The sequence below is a fragment of the Myxine glutinosa genome, chromosome 1 (assembly GCF_964187855.1).
Source record: "Myxine glutinosa chromosome 1, kmMyxGlut1.1, whole genome shotgun sequence".
Lineage (NCBI taxonomy): Eukaryota > Metazoa > Chordata > Myxini > Myxiniformes > Myxinidae > Myxine > Myxine glutinosa.
In genome coordinates, this window is record NC_136261.1 from 297,929,911 (window position 1) to 297,949,817 (window position 19,907).

The 19,907-nt window shown below is 45.0% G+C and overlaps 1 protein-coding gene across 2 annotated transcripts in view; it reads left to right on the forward strand.

Moving 5' to 3' along the window:
* The window catches only part of TBC1D30 (TBC1 domain family member 30), a 117,982-nt gene that overhangs the window by 20,835 nt on the left and 77,240 nt on the right, over window positions 1-19,907 (forward strand). For both annotated transcript variants that reach the window (XM_078768039.1, XM_078768040.1), the window contains exon 2: window positions 2,870-3,034. In XM_078768039.1, the coding sequence (XP_078624165.1) occupies window positions 2,870-3,034 (165 nt within the window). The remainder of the gene's footprint in view (window positions 1-2,869; window positions 3,035-19,907) is intronic.

Consider the following 19,907-nt stretch of genomic DNA (forward strand, 5'->3'; position numbering starts at 1 on the left):
TATCTTGTTCACGAACATACGAACACACACACACACACACACACACACACACACACACACGGACGGACACGATCGAATGCATTACTCCCGCCGAGCTATCTTGTGCTTATTCCATGAACGATCGACGGATACAAAATGGAACCCACGACCCACGTGACCAGAAATTTCTGGGATTTCTAGTAGGCTATATATAAGGAATCGATAGCCCCCTAATACGAGGCTCCTCCCCTCCCCGCATCCCACGAGGGTCACACACATGATGAAGTTGCTCACCTGTCTCTGCCATGTCAAAGCTGCTGCATCCGAAGTCACTCACATGGACACGCCATGTTGACAGAACAGAACGCGTGGGGCTCGCACGCAACAGCCATTTTGATGTGGTCGTGTGGGGCTCGCATATGCGGAACCGCCATGTTACTGCCTTTGTGTGGGGAGGTGAGAAATGACAATGGGATAAAATGTATTCAAAAAATATTTCACAGGCAGAAGTTTTACCTCAACGCCAATAATAAGAAGAGGTCAGGTTCTCACACGGAGGTTTATTCAGGTAACGCTGCTCGGTCCAAGGCCCAGTCCCCGAGAGACCGCGCGCATGCGCGAAAAACCCGGTGCACGGGAGGAGCCAGAACCCGTGGAACATCCACGGAAGGGAGGATGTGGTGTATGGATAGAGTGTACCATTATGGATGGCATCGGGGATTTGCTTGTCCGAGTAAGAGTTAGGAAGAAAGATGAGAATGAAGAGTGCGTATATGAACAACGTATTTATTGCAATCTACTTAAATGACAACGCTACGATATACTTTTGAAAAATGAATGGATTCGTAATAGGAATCGGCATAGCGCCATTCTGGGAGTGTTACGTCTCGCCACCTGCTACACCTCTCTGAGTTACGAGGATTTATGCAACGCACCCCGAGTATCGCAACGTCACTCCATTTAACTTTATTAAAATGACGATAAAGACGTTTCCTTATATATCCTAATTTAAAATGTTCAAGGGAATAAAAAAACCATTTGGTTCACACCAGCCATGTTCACACCACTCGACTGTCCAATCAGCGGACGGCTCGCATCGCCTTCGCCCAGCAGACGCCAATACGATGGCGTCGTAAGATGGCGTCGTATCGGCCGTTAATCGTATGCTTTTTGGCCCCAAAGTCGACTAATTCAGATTTTTCGAGTGTGGCTGTACGTGATGAACAAAGAGCGCGGTTCGTAGATCGTAAATGCATGAGTGCCGTAGGCATCGGGTCACTGTGTGCGGCGTAAAAGGGATAACAAAGTCGAGTCCTTACGGTATTATTATATAGATAATACATAGAACCAGAAATGTTTCAAGTGGATGAAAACCACAACACAGGAAGTGACGAATCCTTAACAGTACCCAGTTTGACAAAAATCCATTCAGCTGTTCTCAAGTATCACATTTTTACCTGACATGACCTCTGACCTCACTAAAATCACAAAATCACCTCACTACTCACCTTTAATGCCAAAATATAATCAGTTGATCTTTGCATCATAATTTATACTTATACCAAGTTTGGTCAAATTTCCATCACTGATTCACAAGTTAGAACAGTAACAGAATTTTTACTTTGTGGGACATCTGACCTTTGACCTCTTGATGCCATAATCGCATCAGTTCATCTTTGCATCATACAGTGCATTCAGAAAGTATTCATCCCCCTTCACTTTTTTCAGATTTTGTAATGTTGTAGCCTCATGCTGAAATCGTTTAAATTCATTTTTTCCCTCATCAATCTACACTCAATACCCCATAATGACAAAGAGAAAACAGGATATTAGAAAGTTTTGCAAATTTATTAAAAAGAAAAAACTGAAATATCACATTGACATAAGTATTCAGACCCTTTGCTATGACACTTGAAATTTAGCTCAGGTGCCTCCCATTTCTCTTGATCATCTTTGAGATGTTTCTACACCTTGATTGGAGTCCACCTGTGGTAAATTCAATTGATTGGACATGATTTGGAAAGGCACACACCTGTGTATATAAGGTCTCACAGCTGACAATGCATATCAGAGCAAAAACCAAGCCATGAGGTCGAAGGAACTGCCTGCCGAGCTCAGAGAATTGTGTCGAGGCACAGATCTGGGGAAGGCTACAAAAAAATCTCTGCTGCATTGAAGGTTCCCAAGAGCACAGTGGCCTCCATAATTCTTAAATGGAAGAAGTTTGGAACAACCAGGACTCTTCCTCGAGCTGGCCGCCCGGCCAAACTGAGCAATCTGGGGAGAAGGGCCTTGGTAAGAGAGGTGACCAAGAACCCGATGGTCACTCTGGCTGAGCTCCAGAGAGCCTGTGTGGAGATGGGAGAAACTTCCAGAAGGACAACCATCATTGCAACACTCCACCGATCTGGGATTTATGGCAGAGTGGCCAGACAGAAGCCTCTCCTCAGTGAAAGACACATAAAAGCCCGCTTGGAGTTTGCAAAAAAGCACCTAAAGGACTCTCAGACTGTGAGAAACAAGATTCTGTGGGCTTTCAAGCCCACAGAATCAAGATCCTGATTATAATCAAACTCAGACCAGACAGCATAGAGACAAGTGTGCTTGTTCCATCCTGTTGGACCTTATAGAAAGGTCATCACGATTGATTAACCATGTCAACAACAGGTTCTTGCAAACAAATTGTAGGAAATACATTTTACTCCTGTTTTCTTTGTTTGTTTTACTTTTGTTCAAAATCATATTTGTTTAAAAACCGTGTTTTAAAATTGATTTGTTACTTTTTGCTATTCAGCCATTAATATGTACATTTCTTAAAATAATAATAGCTGACCAGCTAACTAGCCAACCAATTTATTAAAATGGTGGTTCAAACATGCTGTGTTGACAGAACTCCCTAAACTGAAGCAGGCAGTGGTGGAGCTTCAGGAGCTTGTGAGGTGGCGTTCGGCACGTCTCGTGCAACGTCTGCGACAACGTGACCGCATGGGCCGCGATATTCAGCATCACTGTGATGTTCTGACAGCCTTTCTGCAAGCAATTTCTCCCAAGCGCCGTAAGTATTATGCCATTATCTTCTTTCAAAGGTTGGTGGAATGTTTTTCGCAATGGGATACAGGGGCCCATCCCAGAGTGGGAAGCTTTACTTCATCCCATCCCAGAATGCAGCTGCTTTGTTTGTCATTTTAAAAGTTTAAAGCTTCAAAGTAAGGGTTGGAAACAGCAGAGAATGCTCAGTCAGTGTCTCATTAAAAAGTTAGATTCAAAATGAGCCTCGCTCCGGACATCGTCTTGCACCCCTCACTTCTTATTAAGCTATGTGAAGCATTCAATGCTATCTCTATGATTGATATATTCCAAATAGTTGGACACACGAACAGATTTTTACATTTCAATCTATGAATATTGTACAATTAGTCAGCAAAATATTTATTTATATATATATATATATATATATATATATATATATATATATATATATATATATATATATATATATATACACAGACTTGGCATTTAATATGGAATATTTTTTTTTTCTTGACTTGGGTTTACTTTCTGAACTCGGTATATCAATCTGGTGAGTTTCTTTTACGCTTCGGTGATTTCTTTGTTAAAAGAACCATGTCACTGATTGTTTGTCGCAGCAAGAAGTCAATAACAGGATTATATCACAGGTGGCGTGACAAAATGTACGGACAGGTACATTTGACGATTGGCTTCACAATCGGGTATATAAGGGTTGTTGCGTTCTGTATTAGTGGAAAACAACTGCTGCACGTCTACAAAAGTTATTGCCGCTTCCCCTGGAGATGGTCCGTCAACTCAACAATGCTGTTTGTCATTTAGTGGTGGCTTTACGAAATTCCGGCATGAAACAGCATGCTATTGCTCGGCAGTATGGCATCACTCAAGGTCAGGTGTCAAAGATCCTGAAACGAAATGCACAGAGGGGTGTCCCTACTCCAATACCGAGGTCAGGACGTCCCCACAGAACCACAAGGAGGGATGATCGCCAGCTGCACCGGTTAGTCCGCAATGGCCGTACCAAGTCAGCTAATCGGCTTCGGGCTGAGTGGCAGCAACTGACAAATGTGCCTGAATCCAGAAGGCGAATCAACCAACGACTGGTTCAAGCAGGCTATCGTGCCAGGCGTCCCCTGAGAAAGCCACGTCTGACCAGACAACACCGCCAGCACCGATTGCAGTGGGCCAGAGAGCACCGTCAATGGCAGCCAGGACACTGGAATCACGTGATCTTCAGTGACAAGTCTAGATTTCTGGTCTATCGTCAATATGGCCGCGTCCGAGTGCGCAGACAAGTGCATGAAGCCTACAACGAAGATTGTATAGTGCCAAGAGTCCAAGCTGGAGGTGGTGGGGTGACCGTTTGGGCTGCTATTCATGCAGGGGGCAAAACTGACCTGGTTGTTCTGAATGGAAACCTGAACCAGTTCAAGCACAGGGCCATTCTGGAAGAAACATTGCTTCCATTTGTTCGTGCAGCCTTTCGAGGAAACTTTGTCTTCCAAGATGACAATGCACGGCCTCATCATGCTCGCATGATCCAACACCTTCTTGCTGACCGTGGTGTAGAGCATATGGAGTGGCCTGCCATGTCCCTGGATATGAATCCGATCGAGAACTTGTGGACAGAATTAACGCGTCAAATCGACAACTTGGACCAGCAGCCTGCCTCTGTGCGTGAATTGCAGCAGGCTATTGACACTGCATGGCAAGCGATTCCTGTCCAAACCTTGGCAAATCTCGTGAACAGCATGCCTCGACGTGTACGTGCTCTCCTGAATGCTCGTGGGGGTTAAACGAAGTACTGAACTGTAATTTTACTGTCCGTAATCCCAGTCGTAATTTAACTTTTGTTTTTGTTAAAAAAACTTTTTGGCTAATGTGCAAAATAAAGAGATACTTCTGGAAAACGCACAGAAGTTTAACACAATACTGTCTGTGAATTGAGTTCGATATCAGTTTACATCACTTTCAGGGATCAATTTATTTGCTTCAAAATGTCAAATGTGGTTTTTGTTTCTTTTAAAGGTCACATTAACAAAATCTAGAATAATTTCAACATAATTCCAATGAACTTTTGGTTCTAAGTCATCTTTAAAAGTAAGTTCACCCCCACAAAAAAAATATTCCATATTAAATGCCAAGTCTGTATATATATGTATGTTGCCTGGTGTTGGTTTAGCGGTTAGGGTGCCGGCTTGGGATCCTAGGATCTTGGGTTCAAATCCCGGTCGATCGCTGAATGAATACCAGGGGGGTTGACTCAGCCTGTCATCCTTCTGAGGTGGGAAAATTGAGTACCAGCTCACTGGTAATTCCCTGTGTGTCACAAGAGGCAACCAACAGGGTTGGCGGCAGGAAGGGCATCCCGAAAAAGGCCTACCCCCGCTCTGCGGGGAAAAATGGTCTCTAAAGGCGGTTATATATATATATACAGACTTGGCATTTAATATGGAATATTTTTTTTGTGGGGGTGAACTTACTTTTCAAGATGTCTTATTACCAAAAGTTCATTGGAATTATGTTGAAATTATTCTAGATTTTGATAATGTGACCTTTAAAAGAAACAAAAACCACATTTGACATTTCGAAACAAATAAATTGATCCTTGAAAGTGATGTAAACTGATATCGAACTCAGTTCACGGACAGTACTGTGTTAAACTTCTGTGCGTTTTCCAGAAGTATGTCTTTATTTTGCACATTAGCTAAAAATTTTTTTAACAAAAACAAAAGTTAAATTACGACTGGGATTACGGACAGTAAAATTACAGTTCAGTACTTCGTGTAACCCCCACGAACATTCAGGAGAGCACGTACACGTCGAGGCATGCTGTTCACGAGATTTGCCAAGGTTTGGACAGGAATCGCTTGCCATGCAGTGACAATAGCCTGCTGCAATTCACGCACAGAGGTCGGCTGCTGGTCCAAGTGGTCGATTTGACGCGTTCATTCTGCCCACAGGTTCTCTATCAGATTCATATCCGGGGACATGGCAGGCCACTCCATATGCTCTCCACCATGGTCAGCAAGAAAGTGTTGGATCATGCGAGCACGATGAGGCTGTGCATTGTCATCTTGGAAGACAAAGTTTCCTCGAAAGGCTGCACGAGCAAATGGAAGCAATGTTTCTTCCAGAATGACCCTGTACTTGAACTGGTTCAGGTTTCCATTCAGAACAACCAGGTCAGTTTTGCCCCCTGCATGAAAAGCAGCCCAAACGGTCACCCCACCACCTCCAGCTTGGACTTTTGGCACTATACAATCTTCGTTGTGGGCTTCATGCACTTGTCTGCGCACTCGGACGCGGCCATCTTGACGATAGATCAGAAATCTAGACTCGTCACTGAAGGTCACGTGATTGCGGTGTCCTGGCTGCCATTGACGGTGCTCTCTGGCCCACTGAAATCGGCGCTGGCTGTGTTGTCTGGTCAGGCGTGGCTTTCTCAGGGGACGCCTGCCACGATAGCCTGCTTGAACCAGTCGTTGGTTGACTGGCCTTCTGGATACAGGCACATTTGTCAGTTGCTGCCACTCAGCCCTAAGCCGATTAGCTGACTTGGTACGGCCATTGCGGACTAACCGGTGTAGCTGGCGATCATCCCTCCTTGTGGTTCTGCGGGGACATCCTGGCCTCGGTATTGGAGTAGGGACACCCCTCTGAGCATTTTGTTTCAGGGTCTTTGACACCTGACGTTGAGTGATGCCATACTGCTGAGCAATAGCACGCTGTTTCATGCCGTAATTTCAAAAAGCCACCACTCCATGACAAACAGCATTGTCGAGTTGACGGACCATCTCCAGAGGAAGCGGCAATAACTTTTGGAGACGTGCAGCAGTTGTTTTCCACTAATACAGAACGCAACAACCCTTGTATACCCGACTGTGAAGCCAATCATCAAATGCACCTGTCCGTACATTTTGCCACGCCACCTCTGATATAATCCTGTTGTTGACTTCTTGCTGCGACAGACAATCAGTGACATGGTTCTTTTAACAAATAAATCACCAAAGTGTAAAAGAAACTCACCAGATTGATATACTGGGTTAAGAAAGTAAACCCAAGTCAAGAAAAAAATAATAATCCATATTAAATGCCAAGTCTGTGTATGTATGTATGTATATATATATATACATACATACATATATATACATGTATATATATATATATACATGATCACACATATATATATATATATATATATATATATATATATATATATATATATATATATATGTGTGTGTGTGTGTGTGTGTGTGTGTGTGTGTGTGTGTGTGTGTGTGTGTGTGTGTGTGTGTGTGTGTGTGTGTGTGTGTGTGTGTGTGTGTGTGTCCAGTTGTTCCTCTCTATCCTTGATCTTCTCTATTCTCTTCCAAACTTCCTTGTTCTCCCCACAACTACCTTCGCTACTTCCTCTATCCACCATACCTGATTTCTGCCCCGAATCAACGATGTACCCATTCCTAATGTCCTTCCACACAAATGTCCCTGGACACTACAGGGGCTCGTCCTTCCACACAAAACCTGTGCAATTCCCCTAAACGTCTCCATATTTCCTCCACCTTCCTCCAAACCTCCGGCTTCTTTACCAAGTTCCTCATACCTGGCTCTCAACCTCTCCTTGTACTCCATGGCAACATTGTCCCTCCACTTCCCTCACCTAATCATTGACCAATCCCTGGTCTTAATTTCCCTCCTTTTCTTCATGTGTAGTATAACAAACATCACCGGCTTGTGCTGGGTCGTCACTTGCTCTCCCGCCACTGCCTTACAATCCTTGATTCTCCACAACTGTCGCTTCTTCACTACCAACAAATCCAATTCCGTTATATGCTGTCCATTCCTGTCTGATAAATGCTGTATGGATGACATCAGAGAATGAATGAGAATCCAGAATTGCCAGAAAAATTGAGAATAGGGAATGCTGACTCGTCATGAAGGTGAGGCTTCATACAGAACAAGGCACAATATGATTATGAAACACAATGTAATTTTTTTGATCATCCAGAGCTTTTGAACTCTTAATCCAAGTATGTGCTTTGATCTGATATCTTTCTTGCCTTTCTATACTCCTGTATGCCTCCATGTTTTTGGGGTTTTTTTGCCTATTAGTTTTTTTCGTATACTAAGTTGAGGCTCATGTAAGAGCTAACACATAGAACATAAAATAAAGGGAGCAGTAGACAATAGGAGGAGAAGGAGGGAAGCACAACAGTAGAGAACAGGGACATCGGGAGACATATGGAAGGGCAAAGTACTTTGCCCCTTGGCTGGGGCAAAGTACACAGATTAAACAAGGTGGACACGACGGGGGCTTTCAGGAAAGAAAACGGAATTTGAAGGATGTGGATTAACGGGGGTAGAAAAGATCAAGGTTTTGGATGGGAAAAGACAAGAGATTGTGGTGAACAGCTGATTTAAAGACCTGCAGGGAGGACCAGGATTGAAGAGAGTGAGGGAGTTTGTTCCAGAGAGTCTTGATTTTGGCAGTTTCACCAGAAGAGGGTTTCTGGCAGATCTTGCGCATCCTGCAGGAATATTTGGGAGACAGAGCACAGACAGAGCAGGGGGAGCAAGGCCGGAGAGGAGTCGGCAGAAGACAGAAAGACCACCAACCTGCCTGCGGTTCTCTATTTAAAAAAAAAAAACCCAGGGTGGTTAAATTTACCCAGAGTTTTTTGTGGCTGTTGCTTGGAAAGGTTTGGCAGTACGAGTTAACATAGACACCGTCAAACATTAGAAACAGCCCATTGTAGAAAAACTATTGATATTATTTTTATCAAATGCACTCGAGGTAAAAATCTGACGGTTTGGTTCCAAATTCAATTCATGGTGATAAATTGATAAGTAGTTTTTCCCAGACTTTAAAGCTGTCCTGGCTTCAGTTTGATTCATAATGCAATTATGAAGAAAGAAATGTCTGCTGAGCTCAACTATTCCTGCTGAGACCCTGATCCCACCCTTCTCCAATAATTTCTGTCTTGATCACCCTTAGCTTTACATCAAGGTAGTCCAAGACTAATGCCAAATCCCACTCCATTGAACATAGTCTCTCTTCTTTTAAGCAAAACTTTTATGTGGGCTCCCAAGGCATGTAGTCAGAGTAATTCGTAAAAAGGAGGAATTAAGAATGATCCTCTGAATTACAGCATCAAATTAAAATCCCTTCATCCAACATCAGAAAAGTGATGACGTTATGATTGCACCACATCAAAAGGCATACCTGTTCAAAAACTCAAATTAGTTTGGTTTTTGTCGAATCCACTTGACACTTTCTATGTGGTGATTCTGCCAGTGGATTCCTTGAGTCACAAATGAGGTTTATTTCATCCTCTTAAAATTGTCTTGGCGTTGTTTTTGTTTTTTGCACACTTTTTTTTCTTCAACCTTTGGGAGTCACATCTATGTATTATGTACTTTAAAATGACTTTTTGACCCAATCTTCTCCTCTGCTATTTTCCTGATAAACCATTTATTTGTCTTCCGCCTTCATTTCCTCCTTTCTTCTCAACATCTCTTTGCGCTATTTTTCTTCCATCTCCTCCTAATTTTTCTTCCATATAACAATATTTTTTTACTCGATCAGCATCCCTCCTCTCCTGTCCTATGCCTTCCCCCCAACTACATAGGTACTATGTAGATGGCTTCTCTGCCAAAATTCTGGCAGTTGTCTAATATGCTGTTTGTGTAGATTTCGTCTCTGGACACGGTGAGTCATTCGGTTCACCCATGCCAGAAGAGATCGGAAAACGACTGATATGTGTCTGTGTTTCCGTCTGTCTGTCTTTGAAAAGCCAAACTTTAATATAGCGCCCCACACCCCAATGGCCTACTTTAACATTCCAGCCTTCAGCACAGTTTGACAAAGTTGTTGAATGTAACCATAATATTTTTTACCTCTAATATTTTACCTCTAAAGTTGATTTTGTACCTAAAATGTGGATAATGTCAGTTATTCACACCTTTTCCTGAGTGTGATGCCCACATGTCCATAGTTTGAGGTATACTGCAAGGCCTACAGGCTTGACTAGTGCTCCCAACCAGCTTTAAACACATTTTGACAAAATTCCCTGAGTTAACCATAACATTTTCATGTCTAATTTAACCAAAGGTTTTTGTTGTTGTTGTTTTTATCTTTAATTGGCATTATGTCTAAATGAGAGATTATTAATCCATTGTTTCATCATTTGTGTAGGTTCTTCACCCTGTACCTGTCTGTACAACTGCTTGAACTGTTAAGGGCCATAATTTTCTAATCTCTACTCTTCATAAAGGAGATTTGTTTGCACATGATGGACCCAACTTCACATACAACTTAATGAATGGTAATGATTTAACAGGTTAACCTTCACTCTATATAAACCGATACCTATGTAAATTGCACAAGTTATATTTGTATGTGGCAATTTAATTGTGACGTCCTAGCCTCCCACGTTCTTAAAGGAACATAAAAGTCTATTGTAACTGTTCTTTGTGTCGCTCAGTTAGCGATTCTGCAGTGGTTCTTAGATATACTGTCATATATCTTTGATCTACTGATCGACCTCCAGTTTGGTGTGCAGCAGGTCAGAGACAATATGTTGGGTGGCAGATCATCATTGTTGCTCACAGGCTGTGCAGGTTAGATTTCGATTAGGTTAGATTGCCATGTATCAGGGACCTGTCAGAGAAAGTTGTCGTGTTACACGTGATGCCGGGGAGGCAGTGTATGTAATTTATAGACAGTATAGCTAGGAGAAGATTGTATGTGTAAAAACCTCTTGCTTGCGGAAGGGGCCAGGTGATGACTTTTGACAACAAGGCAAAATGGATGTGCTTCATGCTACAAAAGGGCCGATCATGATCTGTCTGGCCGGTGAACCACAAGTCATGGTGGCAAGATATGCTGGAGGGACCGGAAGAGGGGATCGACGGATTTTTTTAATTGGGGCCACCCCATGGGTTTGCCAGCCTGGAGAATGGCACTTCCCACAAGCAGTGGGCAGCCAATCATGGGACCAAGTGGAAGCTATCCCAGGGTATGAGTGGCAGGTCAGAGGACCTGTTGATGTCTCCCACCCTCTTGATCTCTCTTGCTCTTTGTCTTGCTGGCTGGCATTGTCTCCCACTTCTTCGTCTTGCTGGCTGGCTCTGTCTCCCACTTCTTCGTCTTGCTGGCTGGCACTGTCTCCCACCCTCTTGATCTCTCTTGCTCTTCGTCTTGCTGGCTGGCACTGTCTCCCACTCTCTTGATCTCCCTCCCTCTTCATCTTGCTGGCTGGCACTGTCTGCCACTCTCTCGATCTCTCTCGTTCTTTGTCTTGCTGGCTGGCACTGTCTCCCACTCTCTTGATCTTTCTCCCTCTTCATCTTGCTGGCTGGCTCTGTCTCCCACTCTCTTGATCTCTCTCGCTCTTCGTCTTGCTGGCTGCCTCTTTCTCCCACTCTCTTGATCTCTCCCGCTCTTCGTCTTGCTGGCTGGCACTGTCTCCCACTTTCTTGATCTCTCTCGCTCTTCGTCTTGCTGGCTGGCTCTGTCTCCCACTCTCTTGATCTCTCTCACTCTTTGTCTTGCTGGCTGGTGCTGTCTCCCACTCTCTTGATCTCTCTCCCTCTTCATCTTGCTGGCTGGCACTGTCTACCACTCTCTTGATCTTTCTCCCTCTTCGTCTTGCTGGCTGGCTCTGTCTCCCACTCTCTTGATCTCTCTCCCTCTTCGTCTTGCTGGCTGGCACTGTCTCCCCCTTTCGTGATCTCTCTCGCTCTTCGACTTGCTGGCTGGCTCTGTCTCCCACTCTCTTGATCTCTCTCCCTCTTCGTCTTGCTGGCTGGCGCTGTCTCCCACTTTCTTGATCTCTCTCGCTCTTCGTCTTGCTGGCTGGCACTATCTCCCACTCTCTTGATCTCTCTCCCTCTTCATCTTGCTGGCTGGCTCTGTCCCCCACTTCTTCGTCTTGCTGGCTGGCTCTGTCTCCCACTCTCTTGATCTCTCTCCCTCTTCATCTTGCTGGCTGGCTCTGTCACCCACTTCTTCATCTTGCTAGCTGGCACTGTCTCCCACTCTCTTGATCTCTCTCCCTCTTCATCTTGCTGGCTGGCACTGTCTCCCACTTTCTTGATCTCTCTCGCTCTTCATCTTACTGGCTGGCTCTGTCTCCCACTCTCTTGATCTCTCTCGCTCTTCATCTTACTGGCTGGCGCTGTCTCCCACTCTCTTGATCTCTCTCGCTCTTCATCTTACTGGCTGGCTCTGTCTCCCACTCTCTTGATCTCTCGCCCTCTTCATCTTACTGGCTGGCTCTGTCTCCCACTCTCTTGATCTCTCTCGCTCTTCATCTTACTGGCTGGCTCTGTCTCCCACTCTCTTGATCTCTCTCGCTCTTCATCTCACTGGTTGGCTCTGTCTCCCACTCTCTTGATCTCTCTCACTCTTCATCTTACTGGCTGGCGCTGTCTCCCACTCTCTTGATCTCTCTCGCTCTTCATCTTACTGGCTGGCTCTGTCTCCCACTCTCTTGATCTCTCTCGCTCTTCATCTTACTGGCTGGCTCTGTCTCCCACTCTCTTGATCTCTCTCGCTCTTCATCTTACTGGCTGGCTCTGTCTCCCACTCTCTTGATCTCTCTCGCTCTTCATCTTACTGGCTGGCTCTGCCTCCCACTCTCTTGATCTCTCTCGCTCTTCATCTTACTGGCTGGCGCTGTCACCCACTCTCTTGATCTCTCTCGCTCTTCATCTTACTGGCTGGCTCTGTCTCCCACTCTCTTGATCTCTGTCCCCCTTCTTCTTGCTGGCTGGCACTGTCTCCCACTCTCTTGATCTCTCTCCCTCTTCATCTTGCTGGCTGGCACTGTCTCCCACTCTCTTGATGTCTCTCCCTCTTCATCTTACTGGCTGGCTCTGTCTCCCACTCTCTTGATCTCTCTCGCTCTTCATCTTACTGGCTGACACTGTCTCCCACTCTCTTGATCTCTCTCCCTCTTCATCTTGCTGGCTGGCACTGTCTCCCACTCTCTTGATCTCTCTCCCTCTTCATCTTGCTGGCTGGCACTGTCTCCCACTCTCTTGATGTCTCTCCCTCTTCATCTTGCTGGCTGGCACTGTCTCCCACTCTCTTGATCTCTCTCGCTCTTCATCTTGCTGGCTGGCTCTGTCTCCCACTCTCTTGATCTCTCTCGCTCTTCATCTTGCTGGCTGGCTCTGTCTCCCACTCTCTTGATCTCTCTCGCTCTTCATCTTGCTGGCTGGCACTGTCTCCCACTCTCTTGATCTCTCTCCCTCTTCATCTTGCTGGCTTGCACTGTCTTCCACTCTCTTGATCTCTCTCTCGCTCTTCGTCTTGCTGTCTCTTGATCTCTCTCTCCCTCGTTTTTTTTTTTTTGTGATAAATGTTAGCTCTTTCACGAGCCTCGATTCTGTATACAAAAAATCAACAAAAAAAAGAAACTGTGAATGCTAAACTATGGAATCAATAATTTCCACATTCCTGTGCCACCTTCAGTCGAACGTCAGACATGGACAGCCGGTTCGTGAATGACTTGGGCAAAAAACGGTGAATGGGAAACGATGAATCAATAATTTCCACATCCCTGTGCCACCTTCAGTCGAACACCAGACATGGACAGCCGGTTCGTGAATGACTTGGGCAAAAAACGGTGAATGGGAAACGAATCAATAATTTCCACATCCCTGTGCCACCTTCAGTCGAACACCAGACATAGACAGCCGATTCGTGAATGATTTGGGTAAAAAAACGGCGAAGGCGAAACGATGTACCAATAAATTCCACATTCCCTTGGCACCTTCAGTTGAACGTCAAGCATTGACTGCAGGTTCATGAATGACTTGGGCCAAAAACGTACCCCGCATGAATGTTTTTTTACCCAGTCAATGGCGAATCTGCATATGGCGAATCCGCAAATGTCACGGTTAGAAAGTGGAAACCCTCACGTCATTTCCGAATTCATATTTAAACTAAATATCTACTTGCTTTGGATGGCATTGTGATCATATTGTAGGTTGATAATATCTTCACTGCAGTCTATCAATGGCTTTTTGTGCATCGTGAGGTAACGTTGGGGAAATCGATGTCAAAATGTATTGAGCTCAGAGTGGTTGGAGCCATTTATTACCGATGATTTGAGAGGGGGAATTATGTGGGGTGTGGCTGAGGAGGTTAAACATATTGGGGGGAATTCAGGAGGAGAGAGGGGACTGTATTTAGTTTGACATAAGTACAGATTATAATTTAGTAGAGCGCGTATCTCTGCCAGCCCTGTTTTATATATATAAAATTATTCCCTTATTCCACTTTATAATTTATTATTCTTTACACACTTTAAATCACACTTTATAAAAATTATTCCAAAAAAAGTATAATTCCCTGTTTGTCGTTAAAGGCGGCAAAAAGGGTTGGCGTCAGGAAGGGCATCCGGCCGTAAAACATTGCTTCAAAAAGGGGACCGAAAAACAACAACAACCACGGTTCCCGAAAAAGGCCAACCCCCGCTTTGCGGGGAAAAAATGGCCTCTAAAGGTGTTTTTTTTTTTTATCTCTGCCAGCCTGAACAATTTACATTTTGTATCCCACTGATAGGCCAGATCTGGATTAGGACCTGAACAAAAATCGAATCGGCTTGTTCTAGTCATCTAACCAACTCATCCACAACTTTTTGAGATATCATGCCATATATCGTTTTTGGTCCCACCTCAAAACGGTGAAGAATCACTTAAAATTAAATATATATATATATTGTATGTGGATCTTCACCAAAATCTAATCATTCCGTCCTTGTTACACATCTAACCTGCTCACCAAATTTAGTTCGAATCTGCCCACATCCTTTTGAGATATCCTGCTCACAGACAGGACAGACTGTCAAAACATAGCCTACATCCACCTTCGATGGCAGAGGTAATAAAATATATGGTGCATGTTGCTTCCAAGCAGGATGATCCAGCGCAAATAATTCCTTCATCTGGAAAGACATGAATCCAGTTGTTTTGTGTTCAGGATTCACAAAGTAAATTTTCACATCATTTCCTTTGTACAGTACTTTGAACTAGGGGTTGTGGGAAATGTGGATGGAAGGAAGGAGCAGGGAATCCCATAATGTTTGTGCCTTGGTTTGAAACGATGTTCCTCTGCAGAGCTTCACAATGATCTTTCCACACTTAAAACGAGGAGGGCAAATGAAGGGACTAATAAGATTTATCATTGTGAGAGTAAAACATTTTACCTTTCAAGAAATAGTCTAAGGCTCCTGTCACAGTTTGTACATAATTAGAGCATTGCAAATAAATAAATTATGTAAATGAGGAAGTTATTGTGTGAGCTTGTTTGGGACAGATCTCAACTACTTCCCCGCATAATAACTTGCTCATTTACATAATTTATTTATGATGCTCCAAATATGTACAAGCTGTGACATGAGCCTTGGACACCAGAAAAAAGAAAAAAACATGGAGATGGCAGGGTAGCATTGTGTGCACTCTGAACTCATCTACACTTCATGACCAAAAGTATGCGGACACCCCTTCTAATTAGTGGATTTGGCTGTTTCAGCCACACCTATTGCTGACAGGTATATACAATCAAGCACACAGCCATGCAATCTCCACAGACAAACATTGGCAGTAGAACAGGCCATACTGAAGAGCTCAGTGACTTTCAACGTGGCACAGTCATAGGATGCCACCTTTCCAACGAGTCAGTTCGTCAAATTTCTGCCCTGCTAAAGCTGCCCCGATCAACTGTAAGTGCTGTTATTGTGAAGTGGAAATGTCTAGGAGCAACAACAGCTAAGCCGCAAAGTGGTAGGCCACACAACCTCACAGAACGGGACCGCTGACTGCTGAAGTGCTTAGCACGTAAAAATCGTCTGTCCTCGGTTGCAACACTCATTTCCGAGTTCCAAACTGCCTCTGCAAGCAACGTCAGCACAACTGTTTGTCGGGAGCTTCATGAAATGGGTTTCCATGGCCGAGCAGCCACACACAAGCCGAAGATCACCATGCGCAATGCCAAATGTCGGCTGGAGTGGTGTAAAGCTCGCCACCATTGGACTCTGGAGCAGTGGAAACGCGTTTTCTCGAGTGATGAATCACGCTTTGCCATCTGGCAGTCCGACGGACTAATCTGGGTTTGGCAGATGCCAGGAGAAAGCTACCTGCCTGAATGCACAGTGCCAACTTGGTGGAGGAGGAATAATGGTCTGGGGCTGTTTTTCATGGTTCGGGCTGGGCCCCTTAGTTCCAGTGAAGGGAAATCTTAACGCTACAGCATACAATGACATTCTAGACGATTTTGTGCGTCCAATTTTGTTGCAACAGTTTGGGGAAGGCCCTTTCCTGTTTCAGCATGACAATGACCCCATGCACAAAACGAGGTCCATACAGAAATGGTTTGTCAAGATCAGTGTGGAAGAAATTAATTGACCTGCCCTGACCTCAACCCCATCAAACACCTTTGGGATGAAATGGTATGCTGACTGCGAGCCAGGCCTAATCGCCCAACATCAGTGCCCGACCTCACTCATGCTCTTGTGGCTGAATGGAAGCAAATCCCCGCAGCAATGTTCCAACATCTAGTGGAAAGCCTTTTTTTTTTATGCATACAAGATCGAGGCTCGTGAAAGAGCGAACATTAATCACACAAAAAATCAAACATAAAACATATAATAACGGGAGCGGTAGACAAGAAAGCGGAGAGATGGGGAAGCACACAAACACAATATTTGAGAGCAGGGACATCGGGAGATCTGTGGGAGGGGGAGGGCTTGGGGGGGGGTGAGGAGGCGTCGGAAGGGGGCGGGGGGAGAAGTACAAAACACAAGGACACTGCAAGGACTTCCAGGAAAAAAGTTGGTATTTCAAAAAAGTGGATCTGGGGTGAATTAGCAGGGGTAGAAAAGATCAAGTTTTTGGATGGGGGAAGATAAGAGATGGTGGTGAACAGCTGTTTTAAAGACCTGGAGGGAGGAGTGGGATTGAAGAGAGTGAGGGAGTTTGTTCCAGAGGCAGAAGAAAAGTGGAATGAAGGAGTGAAGGTGAGCAGATAGACTCGTTTTGGCAGTTTAACCATAAAAGGGTTGCTGGCAGATATTTTGCGACCTGTAGGAATATTTGGGGGACAGAGCCAAGAGAGAGCTGGGGGAGCAAGGCTGGAGAGGAGTCGGTGGAAGACAGAAAGACCACCAACCTGCCTGCAGTGAGTAAGAGAAAGGCCCTCAGAGTTAGATTCGTCGCGGGAGATTCCAATGATTCTGAAAGCTTTGGTTTCAACAGCGTGAAGCTGAGCTAGGTGTGAGGCAGGAGCACCGGCCCAGAGGGGAGAACTGCGGATGAAAGCCTTGTATGTGGTGAGGAGCTCAGGTGTGCCAAGGAAGGACTTCGCAGGATGGAGGATGCCCAGTCGGCGACTGGCTTTGGAGGCCAGATTGGAAATGTGGTTTTCCCAGGAAAGATAGTGAGACCCAAAAGCTTGAGTGACAGAACTCCTTGGAGAGGATTGTTCAGAAAGTAGATGTGAGGGTTGTCCAGTCGGTCTTTTCGGAGAGACATAGTAAGAGTGTGAGACTTGTCAGGATTGAAAGACATGTTCCACTTGTTTGACCAGTCTGTGATTTTGTCCAGGTCTGCAGAGTGTGAGGAGGCTGCAGACTGCCGATCTGAGGGATGAGGAATGGAGCGGCAGAGAGTGGAGTCATCAGCAAAGAGATAGAGAGTATTTTCAAGAGAGAGTCAGAGAGATCATTGATGAAGACCAGAAAAAGCACAGGGCCCAGAACACTGCCTTGGGGAACTCCAGCCTGAACAGGAAGGGGAGATGAGAGAAACCCATTCAGGGCCACGTGTTGACTACGACTAGAGAGGAAGTCCGCAAGCCATGCGTGGAGATTTCCATGGATACCATAGGAGGAGAGTTTGGTGAGCAGAGCGGGGTGCCAGACCGTATCGAAGGCATGTGATATGTCAAGGGAGACAGCTCTAATTTCCTGTTTCGCATTGAGGACCTCCATCCATTGTTGAGACAGCAGAAGCAGCATGTCCAGAGTGGAGTGACCAGGTCTGAAACCAAATTGATCATTGGAGAAAAGGAAAGATTTGATATCCGAAGTAATGATGGATTCCATGACTTTGCTGCTAATTGGGAGAAGGCTGATTGGTCTGTAGTTGGAAGGATTTGTTTTTGCACCTTTTTTGTGTGAAGCGGTGATGTTAGCTGACTTCCAAGCTGATGGCAGATGACCTTGAGCAAAAGAGAGGGTGAAGAGAACAGAGAGAGGGAGTGAAAGAGCAGCAGAGCAGGATTTTAGGACCCGTGGGCTGATGCCGTCTGATCCAGTTGCAGAATCAGAGTCGAGGATTGACAGAAACTTCTCCACCTTGTCAAGAGAAAAGGACACAGAGTCCAGGAGCAGCTGGGTACGACTGGGTATGGTGGGTACAAAGAGGGATGGTTTTGGGACACAAGATTTTGAGGCGAACACAGAGTTGAGGCATTCAGCTTTTTCACGTGCGGAGTCAGCTGTGTAGCCGTTTGAGGTAAGGGTGGGGATGTAGGGGGAACAAACACCAGAAACAGATTTGACCAGACACCACCAGGATTTGGAAGAGAGAGACAGGTTTGAGAGTTTGGTCTTGAGAGTGGAGAGATATTGCCTCCTGGCTCTCCTGAGGGTGGACACTCACTTGTTTCGTGCTTTGTGAAAGGAAATGAGATTTCGTTCTGTTGGATTTGCTTTCCAGGAGGCGAAGGCAAGTTGTTTCTGGGCAACTGCCTCACCACAAGATTCCGTGTACCATGGACGGGAGGAAGGGTATGACAACTGAAGACGAGATGGGATAAATCTGTGCATGAGAGAGCAATTTACTTTGGAAGAATTCCCAGGAGGGGTTGATGTCAGAGGCGGTAGAGATGGGAGACCAGTCCAGATGAGTGATGGCTGCTTGAAGACCGTGCCAGTTGGCCTGAGTGAAATGCCAGACTCGTCGACGCTGAGGAGGCTCTCTGAGAATTGTCAGAGAGATATCCACTTTAACAAGCACATGATCAGATGAGCCGATTGGAGCAGAAGAAGAGCAGCAGACATTTGCAGGGCAGTTGGTCATAACCAAGTCCAGAAGAGAAGATGCTCCGTTGACTGAGATCCGGTTCGGGAAATTGACAGATTGTGTCAGTCCCAATGAGTCTCAGAAGTCCTTTGCTGAGGAGACATGGCTGGTGAGAGAGGTACCCACACCCAGCCAACTGTCATGGTGACAATTGAAATAAATTTGAAGTTTTTTCTTTTTGAAATTGAATTTGAAATATAATTTATTTGATCATCAAAAATCAAAATCAAAATCATTTGATTATCTGATCATCTATTTGAAATATAAATTTGAAATTTCAAGCCTTCCCAGAAGAGTGAAGGCTGTTATAGCAGCAAATGGGGGGGACCAATTCCACATTAATGCCCATGATTTTGAAATTAGATGTTCGATGCTCGGGTGTCCACATACTTTTGGTCATGTAGTCTATGTAAACTGCCACCATGGTTTTTCACAAGCAAGGTGATGTTTCCCTCAGATGGACATTGAACTGGGTGTCCCAACTGCTAGTATTAATTTGCAGACGATAAAGGCCCAACGGTGTCCTTTGCGAAGAGTCGATGAGTTCTTGCTGGAACCTTCCACACTCTTTCTCTAACCTACAGGGGGGGGGGGGGGCATTGCATCAGCTGCATCAGCTGTACACCTGTAATAGCTGATGCAAACTCGGCCACATGCTACAAATGAACAAGCAAACTCAGGATATAGAAATGTGCATGTTCCAGATTGGCCTCTGTTGATGTAGCCATCTTGGCACTTAGTTCATGATGCTATAACGCCATGCCCATATCAGTACTTCTTTCATGACGGTAACCCTGTATCCATCT